The 23,806-nt window shown below is 23.5% G+C and overlaps 1 protein-coding gene and 1 non-coding gene across 2 annotated transcripts; one reads left to right on the top strand and one right to left on the bottom strand.

The window, feature by feature from the left end:
* The first annotated feature begins 839 nt into the window (after positions 1-839).
* Positions 840-3,446, top strand: LOC145831236 (uncharacterized). The gene is made up of 6 exons (XM_082938390.1): positions 840-910; positions 1,252-1,331; positions 1,676-1,780; positions 1,858-1,993; positions 2,203-2,398; positions 3,239-3,446. The coding sequence occupies exons 3-6, from the start codon at positions 1,733-1,735 to the stop codon at positions 3,426-3,428; spliced, it is 570 nt and encodes a 189-aa protein (XP_082794516.1). The 5' UTR covers positions 840-910; positions 1,252-1,331; positions 1,676-1,732; the 3' UTR covers positions 3,429-3,446.
* An 18,263-nt stretch (positions 3,447-21,709) lies between these two features.
* Trnay-gua (transfer RNA tyrosine (anticodon GUA)) lies at positions 21,710-21,795 on the bottom strand. The gene is given in 2 exon segments: positions 21,710-21,745; positions 21,759-21,795. It is a non-coding gene; the product is annotated as a tRNA-Tyr (tRNA).
* Positions 21,796-23,806: the final 2,011 nt, after the last annotated feature.

Below are 23,806 nucleotides of genomic sequence, written 5' to 3'. Positions count from 1 at the left end.
TAAGCAAAACTAGATGGATATCACACTTTCCATGCATTGAAAGAATTTTATTGAATTGGGAAGTACTCAAAGCTTTTTTTAATGAAGTAGGTATTAAACTATTACTATAAACTTCAAGACGCTTTAATAATTAGAAAAATTATTAGTATAAAACTTAAAACAATCCTGTTTTAAATTATTTAGCATTTTTACAATTATATTTTTACAAATATCTATAAATTTAAAATTCAATCTGCCCTGAAACTTAGTAATCATATGTTTACTAAGGTAACATTTTATTAAATCAAATATATAATCAGAAGATATATAATAAATGTTTAAAAGCACATATTAATTAACATAGATTTAATAAGAATATATATCTTTTTAAACAAAACTTTCTTTGTTAATGAGCCTTGTTTTATAAGTATTAGTGTTTATTAACTATAATGATGTTTGTTATCGAAATTTTTATTCTTACCTATAACATTTGTTTCTATATTAGCCAGAAAGAAGAAGAAACGATTTACATGCTGAAAGTATTCGAAAAATGCTAAATAGCAATAGATTAAATTTTGTTTTTAAATTTATGGGCATAATTTTAGAGAAAGTTAGTTTCTAAGACTTATTATCTGCTTAATAATGAATTAACACCCTAAGCACTATAACATAACTAACTTCAATCATTCTAATTTGATTTTAAATGTTTATTTTTAATTACTTATTTTGTAGTCATGCCAAGTTTAGCTGTAAGTATTAAATGTAAAGCAAGACTAAATTTTTACAGTGTAATAATTAATTATTTTTATTCATCAGGTAAATTCTGTTAATATTCTTCTACAAAAAAGTAAAATAGAACCTTTTAAGTTTGGATTAGCAATAACAAAACTTATACAGCATCTAAAAGACCTCATTTACCAACCAAATTCAAGTAAGCTTAATTTAGATCACAAGGCAACTAAGAATAATTTTTAATTTTAGGCTATTAATAATAAAGTTTCGTTTGATTTTATATCTACAACATTTTGGCGTAAATAAACATTATTTTTTAATTAGTAACGCAAACAAACGTACAATAACGTTCTTATAACAAAACATTACTAACATTTTGTTAAAGGTTTAGTAGATTCAAATTTAGATTGGATTTTATACAGAGTAAACGATATAAGTAATTATTATCAATATTTTATTTTTTTATTAAATTAATTGTTAAATTATTATTTTTCTATATAAACTAAGTTGTAGTTACTAAAATTTACATTTTTTTTGTAGCTAACCTTTTGGAAGAACCTATCTTTCATGTAGAAGTAAACGAAGTTTATGCAAATTTATCCATTAGTAAGAAGGCAGAGGTTAAACTAATTAAAATTCACGTTGTTTAGTCAATTGGGTTTATTAACAACTAAACTTAATTAATTTTTTTAAATAGGATTTGTTTAATGAGAATAATTTCTGAAATTGTTTTTACTTTACTTGAAAAAATTTTAAGTCAAAATACAAGTTATTATAATAACTGTGTTTTTTTTTTACATAATCGTTTTTTTTTTTCAGTAAATTCTCATACTTTACTTAAGTAATTTACTTAATGTTGTGTATTACACGTGAAAAAATTTCTGTTAATGACACGCTACGGTTCTAATCTGTAACTAATTTTCCTATAATTCCAACATTTTTATAATTAATTGTTTTAATACAGGTAAAAAATATTTTTCAAAGTTTTGTTGTAGTGTTTATAATTGAATTGGAAAAAAGAATGCTGCAAAATCTTGAATTTATGGCTCAGTATGAAGTTGTAAACGATGTTAGTTGGTATTAAATATATCTTCAAAAAATAAAATAACTTATTTAAATATCATTAAAACTTATAATTTTTTAAAGGCCTTAAATAGACGGATGCCGGATATTGAGAAGTTTTTAGAACATCCAAAAATTAAAAAATTGTTTGAAGGAAACCACAGAGATACTATCTCACTTCAATACAAAAGTTTGCATGGACGTCATCAAACAAGTATCGGTTAGCTAAAGGAAAATAACAATAGTAACCTACTACTTAAATATAAATTAAAATTTTCAGTGTTAATGTTAAACAAGTTTTGTAATTTAGTAAACATTGTAAATCTACCGAAAACTAAGTTCTGATAAAATAAAAACATGATTTATTATTGTAAGAGTACACTTACAATTGATTATGTACATAAAACGTTATCAGTTTATTCTTAACAGATAAATCAACAAACGTTAACTTTTGGAGCAGTGTTCGCGTTGAATACCAAGAACTTAAGGAGTTAATGATGAAACTACAAACGATACCTTTTAGTAACGCGCAAATCGAGCGAGACTTTTCCTTGATGAATATCTCGAAAAACAATAGACAATCTAATATGGGCCATATTTTGTTAAACTCCTTAATGATTATTAGGTAAGTAAAAATTTAATGTATTTGGATTTATGTCTTTTTATTTTAAACTATTTATTTCATAGAAATGAAATTTTAATGTGTAATTTAAACTGTAAAGTTTTTAATCATTATTTAGATTATTTAATTTTAGTTAAAGTTGGGTATGCAACTCGATGACCGAGAGGTCTTTTTGTGTACCCGGATCCTTGAAACAAAAATTTTTTGAATTTTGTTTTGTTATTATTCAACAAACCTTATCATTTTGATTTTTACTTTTAAAAAACATATTTTATTATAGGAGACATAAAGGCCCTATTAATAACTTGTTTTTTTTTAATGTAATCCAATTAAATTAATATTTTGTATTACAACGATTTGTTTTATATAATTTTTTTTCTTTTATTTTAAATATAAGGGAAGAATAAATGCATAATAAGAATTGAAACATTTTTTTGCTAAATTTATCGGTATATTATCAGTAAAATTCAATAATATATATCACTAGTAAAAGTTACTAGAACTTTTTTAACAAATTTTAGTTTAGGTAGTTTTTTAAATTTTTTATTCTAATTAAAACTATTTGTACAAGGTTAAAAAGCTTGGCGTTTGCTTATTATTTAAATATTATATAGGTTGTTGTCTTTTTAGATAAAGTATAGTGTTAATCTGTTTGTTGAATATTTTTATCATAAATATAATATTGGTAAAGTACAAAATTATAACTCAATGTATGGTTTATAAATTACTCTTTTTCATTCAAAGGTTCAATTCAAACATTAGTAATAAAAAATTCCTACAATTACTTTTTACATTCTTAAGCCAATTATTACCCAAAATTATAATAAATTCTATTTTTCTCAGATCAACCTGCAAAAGAATGGAGTTATGCTGTGACAAATTTCCACTTTCAGATACATTGATAGAAGAAGTTGGTAAGTCTAGTTTGTACAAACCAAGAAGCCAAGATGTCAATGAAATCTTGACAAACGAAGAGTACAGCAAATTTAAACCTTCAAATTTGACAATGTTTGCAGCAAACAATGTAATATAAAATTTCAACAAAATTTTTGCGTGTTAAAAAGCAGTTAATTTAAAAAAAAAAAAAATGCTTTTCATTTAAAGTCAATTCACTATTTTAAAAACACTTTTACTTGAGTGACTGTTAAAGCATTCTACTGTTTAAATTTGTTGTGACTGTATTTTATTCAAAAATTTCAAATTTGTTTATTTACAAAGTTTTGTACATTAATTGCTAAAATTTCTTAGACTATTTGTACTTTTTTACATTTTTTGTAGTAACAATAATAAGTTCAATAATAATCCAACCGTTAATCGCGCTAATTTTTTATCATATGAGTATTATGCTAAATTTCTTTTGCCTAACAAACTTTAAAATTTCTCATTTTCTTAGTTTTTATTAAGTATTTTTTAATACTTAAAATTGTTATTTTAAATTTCCGTATTAACTTTTGTATTTTTTAAAATTTTTATTTAAAATTTTAGGTTTTTAAACAAAACATTTTTACTTCAATTCAGCTTTTTTTTTAAACAATTTTCTTTATTTACCAATATAGATTTTTTTTTAATTGCCATAACTGCTAGTTATTGCAATACAAATTAGTTTAAGTCATAGTGCTTTAAACTGCCCTTATGTTATGCACTTGTTCTTTTATTAATAAACATATAAAATTAATCCAAGCTCTTTATATATATATCAAAAAAGTATGTAGAGTATATAGCTTGTATTAGTATAATATTTTGTAGTGGCGAAGGTTTGTATAATTTTTTTAATTACAATATATCCTAGTTTTTATTTTTTCACAAACTTTGAAACTTGAATTAAATGAATAAACCTAGAAGTACATAAGCAACTTACAAAAATAAATTACTTTTTAGTTAACTATACTTACAAATTAAACATTGAAAATGGTTTAAAACTTAAAGATAAATGAAATAAGTAATACTAGTAACCTTTTAGATTTTTTTTCTCTTAAATAAAGTTTTATTTTATAAAAAAAATTAAAGTAGTTTAACATGAATTCCTTTAAATGTACAATTTCAGTCTTTGCTTTATATCATAGTCATTATTATCTAATAAAATATCTTTTCACTAAGTTAACATTTTTAGCTGCGAATATTCTTACTGCAAAAGCTTTAGTATAATTAGATTGTTATAAAACTTATAGCAGAAAATATTTTTAATTTAGTTTAAAAAAGTAAATTAAGCTTAAATCTTTAACAAACCAGTTAAACTGACCTTTTTTTTTTCATTTAATAAAAATTTAAGGTATATAAACAAATAAATTTTTGATAAAAATTTTCATAAGAAAAAAAAAATGTTAAAATAAGTAAGTAAATTGTAAATTAAACACTTATGTAGTTTTTCACTTTAATAAAATTTTTGCAGGAACAAAAAAAAAATTTGACTTTAAGAAATATAAGACAAGACGTGAAAGTTAGTTAAAACTTAAAAAATTAACATGCATTATTAAAGTTTTAAAATTAAGTGAATTACTCAAGCGTACGATTTTGGCTTATAAATTTCTTTTTTCTTCTAGCTCTCTCACTTTTGCGCTAAAACTTTGCGTCTATTTGTAAAGTTCTTAAATAAAGAGAATAACTCGAGCGCGCTCCAGCGTACCACTCACTTTTCACTTTAGTTTCTTTTATTTCTCCAAATTTCTCTCAATTTACTATAGAGCTTTAAAGCGCGTGTTTACAATTAAAACAGCTGTATTTAACTGCCATCTTGATTATACCATGTCTGATCGAGGCACGCTTTATTTATGCCGTTGTAGTGTTTATAATACAATTAGATACATTATAGAAATAAATTATGGTAAATAACCAAACTTAACTTGTAATTTAATGTTGTTTTCTGTTTTAGATGTTGCAAAATAAACAAAGATAAACATAATTTTTATGCTTCTAATTTCAATAAAGTTTAAAACTAGTAATGCAGCTTGTTATGCAACAAACTATTTCATATATATCTTTGTGACGTTGTCTCTAACATGATATACACATTATTACGTCACAGGATATCGGAAAAGAGTACAACAAAAGTAAATAATTTATTTGTAAAGTAATTAAGTTTTAGCGTATTCGTTATATATAAAGCCTACACATAAACAACATATTTGATTTAAATTTATATTATGATGTAAAAATGTTCAAACAATATTTATCTGCTCTTATTTTTCATTATTAATAGTACAATTACATTCTAAGCAGTATATTTAACGATCAAAAAACATTTTTAACCAAAACAATTCAGCGCATCTAATTTAAAAAAAAAAGTTGCTAACTAGTATACTTATTTATTCAATGTCTTGTGAAACTATACAAATTTTTGTTATTTTTGCTAAAAACTTTATAATTAAACTAACTGTCTTAATTAAGTATAGTGAATATATAATTTGTCTTTTAATGCAAAACTAAATGCTTTATGATCGTTTAAACAACTACAAAACATTCTTTTAGTTTGATTAACCTTAAAATTTTGATGAATATACGTAATGTAAAATAACTTTGATGCACTTATGTTATTGTTTTAAAAGAAGGCGGAATTATAAAGTATTAAAAGTCAAAAATCTGTAACAGCAAATTAATAATATCTGCATAACGTTTAGCTAAATGGGTTCGTATTTTAATACTATTATAAAAAAGAATTTATATGATATGGGTAAAAATAGTCTTTCATATCACGGCTGATGTACAAAAACGACATTTTCGTAGTTCCCGCTAATTTCCCGCTTATTTTTCCCGGGTTGTAGGAAAATCACGTGCTTGTTGTTGTCCTTGCGAAAATTGCCAGTAACTACGGGTGTGATTTTGTCTTCTGTTAACGTTATATGATATTTAAAGTTGAAATAAAAAAAAATCAAAAAAGTTTGTTAGCGTAAAGTTTTCATTGTTTATTTGGCTTAGTAAACAAAGTAGCTCCTATTTTTAACAAAAAAAAAGGTATAAAACTGTGAGTTACATGTTCAAAACTTTTTGTACTAGGTTGGATCTAAACTCCTATAAAAAAAAACGATAAGCACAGATATAAAATTGTATTATATAAAGAAGTTTAGTTACTTGAAATTTCGAATTTTTTTTAGATCAAAAACATAATTTATTCTTTTAGTTTTAAAATATTACAAAAAAAGAGTTTTAGACGAAAAGTAAATGATTAAAAAGTAACAGTGTGTAAAATTCTCTTGGATAAAAGTCGACTTCTTTTTTTTTAATAATATAGTTCAAAGGAGGATAAACAGCATTAATATTCAGTAAGACTTACACCAATAGGCTTTACTACATTTATAAGCTTTAGGTTTTCAACACTTATAAGTAGCAATTTCGTTACCCTCAACAAAATACTTCCAGTTTGGGTAAATTAATATTTAAATTTTTAATCATGTTACTTAAATTTATACTTTGTGACCGTGCTGATGAAATACTTTTGTTCTACGCTATGATGTAACAATAATTAAAAATACATTGACTTGTTTTTGAAGTAATTTTCTTATAAGGTTTTATCAAAATGGATATTATTATAAACATTTTATTAAGATTCTAATTCAGTGTAAACAAAAAAACTAGTTAACAGTTTGTCTTTAAGGAAATTCTTTTATTTTTGTGTCGAAGTGTTTTCAACAGAGGTAAAAATAGGAAACAAATAATTCACTAACCGATAACTGGTCCCAAATTAACATGATTGTATTCTGCATCTTTCGTATCTTCAGTTTGGTTCTATAAAAACATTTTAACTAAATTAACAATAGAATTATTCAATTTTTTAGTTAATTTTTTATACTTAGTACTGTTAACTAATGTAATAAAAATTATAGACTGACTTTAAATTGATTTTATAAACAGTTTTACTAAACTTTGAAATTAAAACTTACAGAAGTATTTTTAAATAAAACTAACAGGTTTTTCTAAATCAATATAATCCGCTCTTCTATCAGTTTTATCTTGGTTCTAGAAAGATTTTATTTATCCAATTAAGTATAAAGTTGTTCAATCATTTACTTTTATTTGAAATTTATTTTTGATAATTAGTTTTAGAAAACTTTAAGTTGGTTCAAAATTATTTCATTAATGGTTTTACTCAAGTTTCCCAAATATTTAGTTTTGTGAGTTCTGTAAAACTCAATGTTTTTAGAATAAGTTTTTGTTTTTCTTCTTAACGAAATAAAGGTGTTTCTTGCTATGCTTTATTTGTGCTTCTATAATTGATACCATCATATTAAAAAAACATTATTATAGTAAAAAGTATTTTAAGCCTAGTTAAAAAAACTAACTTCGTTTTCGTAATTAAAAATACACTTTAAGTTTTTGTTTTTAGTGTGTTAGTCATAATAAAAAACTAACAGTAGATGCAATTAGTCCTACATCAACATAATCATATTTTCTTTCATTTATACCGTGGATCTAAAAAACATTATAAGTTGTCTAATCAGTTCTTAAACTTAGAAATTGTTTTATATTCAAGTTTAATGGTAACAGTAAACGCTTGAAAGTGTTAGATTAACTACAAAAGTATTTTTATAATACTTAAATAGAACATTGTTCAGAATTTTTTTCTTGAGTTATACTAGGCTAAGAGTAAAAAGGACTAAATGTTTCCATTTTTATTAGTATCTGAGTTGAAAATTACACTATATTTACAGATTTCAAAACAATTTTTTAAACAGGTTTTTATTAAAATAATTTTTTAAAATTATTATAAAAAACTAACATTAGATGGTTCAGGTTCTATATAAATTTCATTTATACTTTCTTCTTTAACACCGTTATTAATTTCCATATTATAAAGAACATTTTCTTTTTGAGTTGCTTCAGTATTTTTTGTGGGTAATGTATTAAATATTTTAAATTTCTGATTATCCAATCTGTAGGGTTGCTGATTTTCATAAAACTTTTCTTTCCTCACCCTACAATATCTGAAACAAAATATAAAAAAAAGATTAAATTGATAATAACGTCTCACTAAATTTATAATATTAGCATAAAAGTATTTTTTTATTTATGATTTCGATATGGTTGTAAAGTAAGTTGACATTAAAAAAAAATCAATGCTTACACATGAAAAGTTAAACAAAATCTAAGAAATTTTTTTGAAAAAGTAGTGGCACCTATCGTCTTAATCTTGTTTATTTGATTTTTATTTTACAATGAATAATTTCCACTCAAATTTGAATTCGATAAAATCATTATAATTTTAGAAATATAATTTGGAATCTTTTAATCATCAAATTACATAAGCAAAGTTTATAGTTATTTAATTTATAACTAATCTTAGTAAAACCATAAATTTATTATTGTAATCTTATATTAAATTGTTTATTTTTAACCAACCTTCTGACAAGTTTGGTCAAAATACCAATGAAAATGATAGCTGCTAATACAATTGTTGTGTAAATAAAAATGTTTTTGTCTGTAGAATTTCCACAGGTGTTAGATGTATCTGTTTGTTTAAGTATTAAATATTGTTAAATCTTTTAAATAAGTGTATAAGTTCTAATCTACTTCTAAGCTAAGTGTTTGAAGTTTTTTTTTTGTTGCTATTATGCAAAACAAAATTGTATTTTACTAATGCTTAACGATGAAACAATTTCAAAAGATTTTAATAACAAATGTTTCGAAAACTTTTATTTTAAAATGGTCTGTATTCTGGTCTGTTTTTTGAACACAATAAAACTAAGTAAGTTTTATACTTTTTATTACATTTGTCCTTAATCAGTAACTGTACTTTTTTATAAATTAGAATTTAATAGTTACATATCTCTAGTTTGACTAAATTGGCTAAATTTTACCTTGTTTTACTACAAATTTGTTAAAAGTTAAACGTAGTATAATTTACAGTACCATAAAACATTTCTATCTAAAAATAGCAGTTTGTGTAGTAGCAACTTAGACTCTACTATTAAAGTATAGAATCTAAATTGAAAAATACAGTCTTGAGTAAAATTTTTTTTTGATATTTCATTATAATAATAATAATAATAATAACAATTATAATAATAATAATAATGATAATAATAATAATAATATTACTATAATTAGTTAGTTTTAGATAAAAATAATTAAACTTACCATTGCTATTCTGTGCTGCAGCGATATAAGCATTTAAAATCACAAATAAAATAATCATCTTTACCCGAATTCGTAGTAATTTATAATGTTTAAAAATACTGCTTTAAATATAAGTTAAGTTAATACAAAAAAGTGTGAATTTTTTAAAATGTCTATTTATATAAGCATTTAAAAACACAAATAAATAATCATCTTTATCTGAATTTGTTGTAAATTATAATGTTTATAAATACTACTGTAAATATAAGTTAAAGTAAAACAAAAAAGTGTAACTTATTCAATATGTCTATTTAAAAAAGCATTTAAAAACACGAGTAAAATAATCATCTTTATCTGGATAGTTTTATAGGTGTATGTAAATGTTGCTAAAATTACAAGTTAAAAAAAAACAAAAAAAAAAAAAATAGACACTTTAAGTTAAGACAATGTTTGCCTTGAAAATATCTAATGTGCTGATAATGCAATCTGATGATAAATCTAATGTGCAAGTACACAATTAAAATTTCAAAATAAAAACTCTGCATAGCTATTAAGTTAAAGCTAAATAATACAAAAGCTAAATATTTATTTAAAGCTAGATATAAGTTTAAACTAAAAGCTAAACATACAAAAACCTTTTTAATAAAGATGTATAATTATGTTATAGTTTCTAAATGTTTTCTTTAATACATTCTGCTTTAGACTATATGCAATATAACTAAACTCAAACAAACATTTAAAACGAAAATAACGAATATAAAAAATAAATAATAAACTATAAAGCTAGTATTACAGAGCATAAATTTCTGAATATTCTAGTATTTTAAAGCCACGATAGTATTTCCGTGTTTTTAACAATAAAATTAAGTATTTATTACTTGACGCTTAATTATTTTAAATAGTTCATGCTATAAATTTTATGTTACAATTTATAAGCGCTTTTGATTTAAGGAAATGTTTTGAAAGAAGCTTGTAAACAGTATTTATTGTTTTTAACATTTTATTCGATAGATTGATAAAAACTATTTGTAGCATGTTGTTTCATTTTTTTATATATATCCAGATTGTAGCTATATTTTTTGATATTTTGAATTGAAAACTTGTTTAAAAACTTCTAAATTTTTTGTTTTACTGTTTTGTTTAAATATAGTTTAGCTCCAGTGGTTGTTTAAAAAATTTTCTAGTTTATTTTATTATTTTAAAACGGCTCTTATTTTTTCTTTCCAGCCTATTTGTTGTTGCTTTATTTAAAAGAAAAACTTTTTTTAATTCAAAAACACCTTATCTAAAGTAATGCTGTAAAGGTTTAAACTCAAAATTTAATCCAAGATTTAAAGTTAAAGCGTTATATTTTAGTTTTTTTATCAACTAATGCAATTAGCGTGAAATAAACAACGTTTTACTTATATTATTTAATTTAATCTTTTTAATATAAAATGCAGATAAGTTATTTAAGATCTGATTAAAAAAAATATACGGAAACTGCAATGGGTTAAAATTAACAAATCAAAAATAAATATACACGTAAGATTAATTTTGCATTCTATTTGTATCGTTTAATATATAATTTTGTTTTATTTTTAAGTTCCTTATACTCATATAAAAGTTATTATGCCGTAAAAAATATTAGCTTGTTTATCATTTTTCTATAGTTAAAAAAGTTGAATATACATTTTCGTTAACTTATTTTTTATAAAATATTAACTGTTTTTTTATCAAACCTTTAAGTTTTTTAGTTCCACAAAACTGAACTTTAATTAACTTTATTATTTATTTAAAAGAACAAATTAGTTAAATACAATATTAGATTCATTAGAGATACAATTAAAACTTTTAAAACATAAAAATACGATTTTAAGAAAGCTACTTTAACTTAATTTCTGAGCACTATTTTGTTGGATACTAATTCATTCGTCAAAAGCACTTTACTTTATTTGCAGTTTCTAATAAAAAAAAACTTTTTACTATACTTTTCAATAAGCAAAGGTTTTGAAAATTGATATTTACTTATGTAATTTGAAAACTTTTATATTAAAACAACTATTTTTTCAGGTAGTTTTCTAATAAACAATGATTTTGTTTATATTATTGCAAGTTTTGTGTTTGACTTTCGCACAAAGTCAAGATAATTTCACCAATAATTTTGGAAGTGGTTTTAGACCAACTTTGTTAAACACAGCAACTTACAAGACTCAAGTTTCAATGACTACTAAAACTACAAACACAGGTACTATTTTTTATGAAATCTCTACAACAAATTATACATTAAAAAACTTTAAATAATAAAAACTATATGTTTAATTTTTGTTTGTTTTTGTTTTGTTAATTTATTTTTACGGAATTCTAACTTGCCCTTGTTTCTTGCCCTTGTTTTTAATAAAATGCAAAACAAAACATGTGCTAAAATAAATGAAACTATTAAATCTGGTAAACTTTTATAAAGTCAGTTTCTGATTTAAACTAAACTAATGCTACATCAACTTTTAATAAAATCAAACGTATAAGTTCACTAAATATCTTTTAATTGATAAGCTTAAATTGTAAAAATTTATCCAAATTAACACAAAAAAACTTAAAACTTGTTTATGTTAATAAATAATTACAGATTCTGGGAGTAAACAAACTTTTACAACTGAAGTGTCTTATCCACTTCATGAAACTGATTTAAAAAAAAATCATAAACCTAAAGTAGTTTTGAGTGAAAGCAAAGGTAAATAATAAATTACTTTTATAAACTTTAAAACTGGTTCCATTAGTTAATCTATTAAGTAATTTAAACAACGATTTGTAGTTGTTATTAACTTTTTTTCAGTATGCTAAATATAAACCTAATTAAGCTTAAGGACATACTATTCTTTACTTTATTAAATGCAATCAAATGCAAATGTGACTTTTGCAAATTTATAACATGAAGATATGGAGGTTTGTAAAATATTTATGATGTTAATGATTTAGTTAAACATACACAAATGAAGCAAACTAAAAGTTTAAAAAAGTAAAAATAATTATGAATTATCCAGCAAATATTTCAATAACTCCGACAAGGCTAAGTATAATTAAAAGTAATCAAGTTCCTTATTTAAGGTTATGCTCGTTTTTGTAAATATAGTTTTTTAATAAAACTTATAATACTGTTGTGGCAGAAGAGAAAGTTTCTACAAACGAGAAGACAATTTTGAAAAACGCGGACCCGACGAATCAGAAACTGTTTGTTTACGTCACAGTAGCTGTTTTCTCAGTCATAATTGTTGGAGTTTTAAGCGCATTACTAGTGACCAGGTTACTTTAATTAAAAAAAGTTTTAAAATATTTAATTTTTTATCTGGTTTAAATATTGTGGTAAGTAATTACTTGATCAATTTTATGCTATTTATCGTTTTTTATAAATTTAAGAAACTCTAAATTTAATATTTTTAGTGTTAAAAACTGTTTAAGCACAAAACATAAATTATTACATTCATTTATGTGTTTAAGTGACCAGTTAATGCTTTATAAACTATAGTTCATCAAAGTTAATAAAAAAACAACCTATATAACACACTTAAAAACTTTTTACTGTTTTGTTTTAAAAACATACAAATACGAATAAAACTAAAATTTCAGACATATTCATAAAAGTATGAAATGTGTTTGTGAAAGCGAGAACCCAAGACTCAATGATGAAGATTTAATGTCTCAAGACAGGGTTATCGAAATTAATGAAATTGGCATCCCAAAAGAGAGAAACCATATCTACGAAACAATTTCAGAAAACCCTCAAAATAGCAGTGTTACTAAAAATGCAGATTATAAACTTGCTAGAAAAGAAAAACCGGCTACTAAAGAAAATTCTCAAACAAAAGAAATGTCTAATGAAACTTACAAAGCTGCTAAAATTGAAAAATATGTTGTTGCTGAAGAAATTTCTCAAACAAAAGAAATTGCTAACGAAACTTACGAAAATGCTAAAATTGAAAAATCTGTCATAGCTCAAGACAGTTGTCAGGCAAAAGAAATATCTAATGAAACTTGTGAAGCTGCTAAAATTGAAAAATCTGTTATACCTAAAGACAGTTGTCAAGCAAAAGAAATATCTAATGAAACTGTCATCATAGGCACTGAAGAAGACACTGTTAACATAGAAGAAAGCTCTGAAGATACTGAAAATGAAAGTCCCACAAAAAATGACCCTGCAAACGCAATAACTGCTAAACCCAAAGAAAAGGTTGACCAAGATCAAAGAAATGACAGTGACGTCATGAAAAATTCTGCAAACGATTCTGAACCTCATGTCATAGTTGATCAAAAAGAAAGTGATGCAAATGAGAAAGTAGACCAGCCGGAACAAGGAAAATATGACGTCATCAAAATTTCAGCATAAATTGATTACGTCATCAAAAGTTCAGCACAAATCGATGACGTCATCAAAAGTTCAGCACCAACTAATGGCGCAGTAGAAAGTAAAGTGCGAGATATTTCTACAATAAAAAATTAAAGTACAATTCTTGTTGTTCTGTACAACAAGTTCCAGCAACATTATATTCTTTATATTTTATTTTCTTTAATATCGCTAAAATACTATTATCTGTTTAGTAATAATATTATCAAATACTATAGTTAGTTTTAAATAGAGTGCAAGAATTTCTACAAAGAAAGTAAAATCACACTTTTATGTTGTTGTAAATAATCTTTACTTTTTACATTATATTATTAATTTGTTTATTATTTTCTTTGGTATTGCTGTTACACTACAATTTCTATTTTAGTACTATTATAAAAGAATATTTACTTATATAAGTTTATAGTTATTTAAATTCAAACTAAACTTGTTTAAACCATAAACTTAATATTATAATCTTAAATTAAATTGTTTATTTTTAACTAACCTTCTAACAAGTTTGGTCAAAATACCAATGAAAATAATAGCTGCTAATGCAATAGTTGTGTAAATGAAAATGTTTTTGTCTGTAGAATTTCCACTTGTGTTAGATGTATCTGTTTGTATAAATATTAAGTATTGTTAAATCTTTTAAATAAATATATAAGTTTGAAACTACTTTTAAGCTAAGTGTTTGAAGTTTTTTGGTTGCTATTATGCAAAACAAAATTGTATTTTACTAATGCTTAACGATGAAACAATTTTAAAAGATTTTTATAACAAATGTTTAGAAAACATTTACTCTAAAATGGTCTATATTCTGGGTCTGTTTTTTAATCATAATAAAACTAAGTAAGTTTTATACTTTTTACTACATTTTTCTTTAATCAGTAAATGTACTTTTTTATAAATTAAAATTTAATTGTTACATATCTTTTAGTTTGAAATAATCATTTGCTCAATTTCACCTCGTTTTAATACAAATTTTTTGAAAGTTAAGCGTTGTATAATTTACAGTGCCATAAAACATTTCTAACTAAAAATAGCAGTTTGTATAGTAGCAACTTAGACTCTACTATTAGAATATCTAAGTTGAAAAATACAGTCTTGTGTAAAAACATTTTTTTGATATTATTAGTTAGTTTTAGATAATAATAATTAAACTTACCACTGCTGTTCTGTGCTGCAGCAATATGAATATTTAAAAACACAAATAAAATAATCATCTTTACCCGAACTCGTAGTAATTTATAATGTTTAAAAATACTGCTTTAGAAATAAGTTAAAAGAATACAAAAAGTGTAACTTTTTTTAAATGTCTATTTAAATAAGCATTTAAAAACACAAGTAAAATAATCATCTTTATCTGGATAGTTTTATAGGTGTATGTAAATGTTGCTAAAACTTTACAAGTTAAAAGAAAACAAAAAAAGATACACTTTAAGTTAAGACCGTGTTTGCCTAGAAATATATAATGTGATGATAATGTAATCTGATGATAAATCTTACGTACAAGTACACATTTAAAAATACAAAATAAAACTAACTATTAAGTTTAAGCCATATATATATATAAATTTAAACTAAAATCTAAATATACAAAAGACTTCTTTGATAAAGATGTACAATTATTTTAAAGTTTTTAAATGTTTTCTGCAATACGTTCTGCTTTATACTATCTGCAATGTATCTAAACAGAAACAAATATTAAAAACAAAAATAACGAATACAAAAAAAATCTATAAAGCTAGTAGTTACAGAGCATAAACTTCTGAATATTCTAGTATTTTAAAGCCATGATAGTATTTCCGTGTTTTTAACAATAAAATTATATATTTATTAATTAATGCTTAATTATACAAAGAAGCTTATGCAATAAATTTTATGCTTTAGTTAGTAAAAGCTTATTATATAAGGAAATATTTTGAAAAAATATGTAAATAAAATTTAGTGTTTTGCTACAGTTTATTTTTTAATAATTTTAGTATTTGTAGAAAACTTTTCTTTTTTGATATTTTTCGGAATAGATGTATGTTTAAAAATAAATTAAATTAAAAACTGGTAGTTGAAGTTTAATTGTATAGTTTTGTTTCAAAATATTTTAGTTACAGTATAAAGCATAGTGTTCTTCCTAGCCTAATTAATGTTGCTTTATTTAAGAGAAAAGTTTTCTTTTCAAAACATCTGTTAATTTGTTGCTGTAAAACTTCAGACTAAAAAAATTATCTAAGATTCACAATTAGCGCTTTGCTTTTAGTTCTGCCTTACACCAATAACTACAACTAGGGTGGAACAAATAACGTTTTACTTTTAACATTTAATTTAAGCTTTTTAACATCAAAATTTAGAAAGTTATATATTATTCAATATGAAAAAATATGCGTCGCTATAATGTTTAAAATTTACTAGTTACCAAATAAATATTTAGTTTAAATTAATTATGCAATCTAGTTATATCGTTAAATATATAATTTTGCTTTATTTTTAAGTTCCTTACACTTATATAAAAATTGTTATGCAGTAAAGAATATTAGATTGTTTGTTATTCAGCTAAAGTTAAAAATGAATGTATATTTTCGTTTACTTTGTTTTTATAAAATTTTTGCAGTTTTTTTTTTGTCAGACGTTTAAGCTTTTTAGTTCTATAAAGATTTAACTAAATTTATTTTATTGTGTATTTATAAACATAAAATTAGTTAAAATTAGCATAAAATTCATATAACATACAATTGAAAAAATTTAAACATAAATTTACCATTTTATAAAAGATTTTTTACTTGAAGTTTTACTAAAAAAATTAAAGTTAAAACAGTATACTTCTTGTACAGTTTTTCAGTTGTGTAAAGATATTTTAACTTTAACTTAAAAACAAACGTTTTTTATTTCAATTTTGAAAGTTTACTTTTACACTTTTTTTTTAATAGTTACACAACTATGTTTTTCAGACAGATTTAGTTTTATTCCTCATAAATTATCATTCGGTTGATTCTGCTACAAGTTTTTTGTTTGTCTTTAGCACAAAGTCAAAAACATTCTACAAATAACTTTGGAAGTGGTTTTGACCCAGCTTTGTTAAATACAACAACTGACACTCAAATTTTTTTGTCTACGGAATCTATTCCAATTACAAAAACAGGTACAATTTTTTTAATAGTCCTACTTTAAAATTTTTAATTACAACAATTAATAATTCAAACAAGCATAAGTTTAAATTTCTAGTCAGTTTTTTTCTTATTTTTGTTTTTAACTTATCATAGTTATTACTAAGCCTCATAAAAACAAAAAACGTAGACATAAATAAGCTAAACTTTTACAAAGTAAAGATACAAATTTAATATTACTAATAATATTTGTACAATTAGTAATAATACTTTGATTAAAAAATTTAGATAATTATAATTTAACATGTTTCAAGAAGAAACCATCGTTTTTACATTAACAAACTTACTACAGCTACAAGGAAAAATAAAACTTTCACAGCTGTAGTGCCTATCGTTTCTAATGAATCTTATTCTCTTAAACTTCACAAACCTAAAATAATTCTGAATGAAAATAAAGGTTAGTAAGCTTTATAAGCTCAATATCATTGAGTAATTAATATAATAAAATAATAATAAAATAGTAATTAAGCTTTTTAGTTCTATAAGACTTTAAGTAAATTTGTTTTATTGCTTAGTTAAAAAGTTAAAACCAGTGCTAGATTCATAAAACAAAAACAGTTAAAACTTTTGAAACATAAACTTACAGGTAGTTTGTATTAACTAAACTTTTAAAAATGTTTTAATTTTACCACTAAAAAAGTATACTTTCTAAACAATTTTTGAGTTTCATAAGTGTATTTTAACTTTAACTTACAAATAAACTTGTTTTTTTTTTTTCAATTTTTGGTTTTTATTTTACTTCTACTTTTATTATTCATGATAAAACAGCTGTGTTTTTTCAGAGAGTTTTAGTTTAATTCTTTACAAGCAATGATTTTGTTTATATTACTGAAAGTTTTGTGCTTGACTTTAGCACAAAGTCAAAAACATTCTTCTAATAACTTTGGAAGTGGCTTTGACCCAACTTTGTTAAATACAAAAACTGACAAGAATTAAGTTTTAATGACTACGGAATCTATTCCAACTATAAAATCAGGTACAATTCTTGTAATAGTTCTACTTTAAAATCTTTAATTACTACAATTAATAATTCAAACAAGCATAAGTTTAAATTTCTAATCAGTTTTTTTATAATTTTTGTACGAGTTTTTAACTTATCATAGTTATTACTAAGCTTCATAAAAACAGAAAACATAGACATAACTAAGCTAAACATTTATAAAGTACAGCATATGATTCAAATTTAATATTACTAATAATATTAGTACAACTAGTAATAATAGCTTGATAAAAAAGTTAGATAATCAAAATTTAACATGTTTTAAGAATAAACCATCGTTTTTACATTAACAAACTTACTACAGCTACAAGGAAAAAATAAGACTTTCACAACAGTAGTGCCTATCGTTTCTAATGAATCTGATTCTCTTAAACTTCACAAACCTAAAATTATTCTGAATGAAAATAAAGGTTAGTAAGCTTTATAAACTCAATATCATTTAGTTAACAAGTTTAAACAGTGTTTTTTAGTTATTGCTTTGTATTAATCTTCAATTTCCCAAATCTAAACCTAATTAACTTTTAGTAAATGAAATGGTTTACCTCAAAAACATGCTTTATAAGTAGGTATTATAAATAGGTATTGTTTATAAAACTAATGATAAAATAAACATATGCAGGAAAACAACATGAAAAACTTTAAAATCGTAAAAAATATAAAGTGTTCAGAAAACAATTTGATAACTTGGACCAAATAAGATATACCAAATATAAATATACAAAAAAAAATGTTAATACAGTTTCTTTGTATAAAACTAGGTTTTAACAAAAATTAACATATTTTAGAAAATAAAGCTTCTACTAAGGAAAAGTCAATTTTGAAAAACGCTGACCCGACAAATCAGAAACTGTTTATTTACGTCACAGTAGCTGTTTTCTCAGTCATAATTGTTGGAGTTTTAAGCGCATTACTAGTGACCAGGTTACTTTAATTAAAAAATGTTTTAAAATAATTAATTATTTTATCTGGTTTAAATATTGTGGTAAGTAATTACTTGATCATTTTTATGCTATTTGTCGTTTTTTAAAAAAATAAGAAACTCTAAATTTAATATTTTTAGTGTTAAAAACTGTTTAAGCACAAAACATAATTTATCACATTCATTTATGTGTTTTAGTGACCAGTTAATGCTTTATGAACTATAGATCACCAAAGTTAATAAAAAAACAACCAATATAACACACTTAAAAACTTTTTACTGTTTTGTTTTAAAAACATACAAATACAAATAAAATTAAAATTTCAGACATATTCATAAAAAAAAGGAAAGTGTTTGTGAAAGCGAGAACCCAAGACTGGTTAATGAAGATTTAATGTCTCAAGACAGGGTTATCGAAGTTAATGAAATTGGCACCCCAAAAGAGAGAAATAATATCTACGAAACAGTTCCAGAAAACCCTCAAAATAGTAGTGTTACCGAAAATGCAGATTCTAAACTTGCTGGAAAAGAAAAACCGGCTACTGAAGAAAATTGTCAAGCTAAAGAAACGTCTAACAAAACTTACAAAGCTGCTAAAGTTGAAAAAATCAATGTGGCATACGAATCTGTTTCAGAAGAGCTTAAAAGTAATATGGTTAATGAAGGTTCTAAAGCTGCTAAAATTGAAAAACCTTTTGTAGTTGAAGAAAGTTCTCAAGCAAAAGATATGTCCAATGAAACTTTTGAAACTGCTAAAATTGAAAACGTCAGTGTAGCACACGAATCAGTTTCAGAGGAGCCTAAAAGTAGAAAAGTTACCAAAAATGAAGGTTCTAAAGGTTTTAAAATTGAAAAATCTGTCATAGCTAAAGACAGTTGTCAGGCAAAAGAAATATTTAATGAAACTGTCATCAAAGGCACTGAAGAAGACACTGTTAACATAGAAGAAAGCTCTGAAGATACTGAAAATGAAAGTCCCAAAAAATATAACCCTGCGAACGGAACAACTGCTGAACCCAAAGAAAAGGTTGACCAAGATCAAAAAAACGAGAGTGACGTCATGAAAAACTCTGCAAACGATTCTTAATCTCACGTCATAGTTGATCAAAAAGAAAGTGATGCAAATGAGAAAGTAGACCAGCCGGAGCAAGGAAAACATGACGTCATCAAAACTTCAGTAGGAAGCGATGACGTCATCAAAATTTCAGCACCAACTGATGACGTAGTAGAGAATTGGGACTAAAAAGTTCCAAGTAAAGTGCGAGATATCTCTACAATAAAAAATTAAAATAGTATTCTTTTTGTTTTGTACAACCAGTTTCAGTAACATTATATTCTTTATATTTTATTTTCTTTAAAATCGTAAATATACTATTATCTGTTTAGAAATAATACTATCAAATAATATAGTTAGTTTTAAATAGAGTGCAAAAGTTTCTACAAAGAAAGTAAAATACAATTTTATGTTGTTGTATTTAACCTTAATTTTTTAAATTATATTATTAATTTGTTTATTATTTTCTTTGGTATCGCTGTTACACTATAATTTCTATTTTAGTATTATTAAAAAAGTATATTTAGTTTTATGCATCTAATGGTTTTTATGAAACTTATTTGCTTTGCTACAATAAACAATGATGATTAGTTTCTTAAAATAAAAATAGTATTTTTTTTGTAAAATCATTTCTAATTTTTAAACAATGATTTTACGAGTTAACATATAGTTTTGGAATAAACTAACATATAGTTTTGGATTAAACTAACATATAGTTTTGGAATAAACTTAGGAATAGTTTTTCATTAGACTTAGGTTTAAGTTTCTTATTAGAACCTAAGGTTTAAACATTTAATTTTAGAATTTAGTATTTAAATACATGATAAATAATAAAACAACTTTATACAAGATGTAAACATAAATATATGGTCTAATCGTTAGAGTTGGACAATTTGTATTTGATTTAAAATACAAGTAGTTCGATTTATTGGTTTAGTTTTAGTTTAATAAATCACAAACTTTAGTTATACTTAATAATTTCTTAAATGGTTTCTTGGATACAACACATTAAAAAAGAGGCTATGTTGTCCTTAAACTTTTAAAACCACTGATTTTAGGTATAAAAATCAAATAAAAAGTTTCCTTTATAAAATTAGTCTTAAGCAAGATTTCTAAAGTTGCACATTAGTGTATATAGAAACTATTATTATATTCGCAGAAAACTAGATAAGTATTAAAAATACTTTCAAATTAATTGTAAATGAACTTTATTTCGTATTTAATTTTTAAACTATTCGTTTAATAGTATTTTATACTTTTAAAAACAACTAATTGTTATCAATCAAATTCATGTAGCAATAAAGGTAACAAATTGTAAAATAAGTCAATGAGTGTACATAAAACTATTTTATTTCGAATAAAAATGTTAAAATTTCTTCTAGTTAAGTACTATGCAGAGCTTATAAAGATATAGTAAGTGCTATTGTATGTAAATAAACCTAAACATAAGAAATAACAGCAATAAAAATGTACTACAACCCTCATAGCTTAGGTTAATAACAATTGAAACTAAAATATATTTTCAAGCTTTCTTGCATCTAAAAAAACTTTTATGCTCACTAAAGCATTAATTTGTGCTTAAAAAGTTTTGTGAAAATAAAAGAAAATAGTAATTTTTATTTTAATGTTTATATCTTGAATTACAACTAAAATGAAGACTATTATTTTAATCTAAAAATACTCAGTAACTCTTAAACTTTCAAAAATAGCAAAAATGTTTAGGTTTTATAAAGTTATGATAAATAAATATAATTTAAAATTTTTTTTATAAAAAAGTCCTTCGAGCCGGAGTCGAACCAGCGACCTATGGATTTTTAACATTCAGCTACAGTCCACCGCTCTACCAACTGAGCTATCGAAGGCGCTGATAATTTTCTAGTCGTTGGGTTTATAAACTTCTCAACATGCGCTTTATTGCGTCATATGAAAAAGGGTAGTTCCCTTTTTCGATAGTCACTTTCAAGGTACCTTCGGATGCTTAACCCAAAGTAAAAAAAAAATTTTGTTCTTTAATAAACGTACTTCAATTAATGCAAATTAACAAAAGCATTTTTGCATAATGAAACAATGTTTTATAATGATACAAACTTTTATGTATTAATTTCAAATAACTAACCCAGGTAAAGAAAAACACTTGTTGTTCAATTTTACATAACAAATTTTTATTTTAAAAATATAAAATAAATATAACATAGTATCAATTAGTTGAAATAGCCTATATAAGTTTTATCAGCAAAATTTTATCTAGAGAATATATAAAGTACAATTGGTAAACTTGGTTAGTTTAGTAAATGCTTCAAGTTTAAAACAATTAAAAAGGTTTTAGTTGAGTTTGATTACATACTTTTTTTAAAGTTTACTTTTTGATATGCTTATTAAAGATGTAAAAAGTGAACAATTCAAATGAATATTAAACGTAAGACTTTCTGTTAAAGTACGAAAACTTAGCGGACAACTTTATTGCATTGAATATCGAATATGAAACCTAATTTTTTTTTTGGTTCTGTGTTACTCAAAATTTACACAGGATTGTAAAGAGAATCTGCATTTATCAATTAATTTAATTAACAAATCAATATTAGTAGTAGGATTTTTTCCATACTCTGTGTGTTATATATATTATTATGTTATTAAAAGCTGAATATTTATATTTTTTATGAAGTTTATGGCACTTTACATAAATTTATTACATATTTAAATTATAAAAAAATAAAACTTTTTATCAATCTAATCTTCCTCGTATGCACATTATTTTTTCTTAAGTACTTTTGGAAAAATTAAATACTACTGATTTAATCTTTATTTTTTAATATTTAGAACTTTAAAATTATTAACATACTTAAATTTCTAATCGTTAGTGTAATATTATTAAAGTTAATGTAAGTTTTTATTGAATATGAATAAAACACAAAACGAAGTTAATAAAGTTGTATAACCACAAAATCTAACTAATTATAAATAAGAATTTCCTTATTTAAACCTAATTAAATTTATAAAGAACTAAACATGTTGCCATTTTTGTAAGTAATTAGTTAATTTTTTATAACTTGCAAAATTTTGAAAATATTTTCATTATTTTTTTTAAACTGTATTTCTAAAATTTTTAAATATACTGTTTTTTGTATTCAGTTTTTTGTTGAAGTTGTTAGCTTTTAGTATTTTCTTTTTGTTTTTAAGATGCTAGTTTGAGTTATTTTATTATTCTTTATTTATAACGAGACAAATGATCTAATTAAAAGTGCATATTTTACCTTTTTTTTTTGATAAATAATATATTTAGAATTTTTGGTTAAAACTTTTAATTACAAGCTAGATAGGTTTTAGAAAAAATAAATTTGCGTTGTTTACTAAAGAAACAAACTCTTAAAGAAACTTTTAACGCTTATAAAAAGCAAGGCTAAAATTTTAAATAAAACAAACTAGGTTTTAAGAAATGTTTTTTTGTTAAAACAAAACTCTTTTTACGATGATGAACAATAAAATTCTAACGTTTTACCTTACAATTATTAAAAAATAAACATTTAAAGTTTGCTTTATTGATGGTGTATTTTAGTTTTTTTTTTGTTTAAGTAAGTTTAAATACACAATTAAAGACTTTTTCAGACAGTATATGCCAAGATGCTTATATTCATACTTTCACTAGTTTTTTGTTTGACCATAACTGAAAGCCAGGGGTTTCCAAACTTAAGTTATTCTGGTAGACATAATATTCCACCATTGGATCTTGAATATTCAGGAAGTGCTGACATCCAATACTCCTCAACTTTTTATTCCACACTTGCTAACAGTGATCTTTCTTTACATACCAACAAATCATCAAATTATATTTCTCCTACAACCTTCAATTACACAACTGCTAAGGAAAATGTTACC

This window comes from Thalia democratica, chromosome 3 (genome assembly GCF_965202585.1).
Source record: "Thalia democratica chromosome 3, ktThaDemo2.hap1.1, whole genome shotgun sequence".
Classification (NCBI taxonomy): Eukaryota; Metazoa; Chordata; class Thaliacea; order Salpida; family Salpidae; genus Thalia; species Thalia democratica.
Note: the sequence above shows the minus strand (reverse complement) of the source record. Positions and strands in the feature narration are given on the sequence as shown.

Excerpts from the sequence above, each read along its gene's own strand:
- LOC145831236 (XM_082938390.1), top strand. The coding sequence starts at position 1,733 with ATGCTGCAAAATCTTGAATTTATGGCTCAGTATGAAGTTGTAAACGAT. Across the intron at positions 1,994-2,202 it reads ACGTCATCAAACAAGTATCG|ATAAATCAACAAACGTTAAC; the intron begins GTTAGCTAAAGG and ends TATTCTTAACAG. Across the intron at positions 2,399-3,238 it reads AACTCCTTAATGATTATTAG|ATCAACCTGCAAAAGAATGG; the intron begins GTAAGTAAAAAT and ends TATTTTTCTCAG.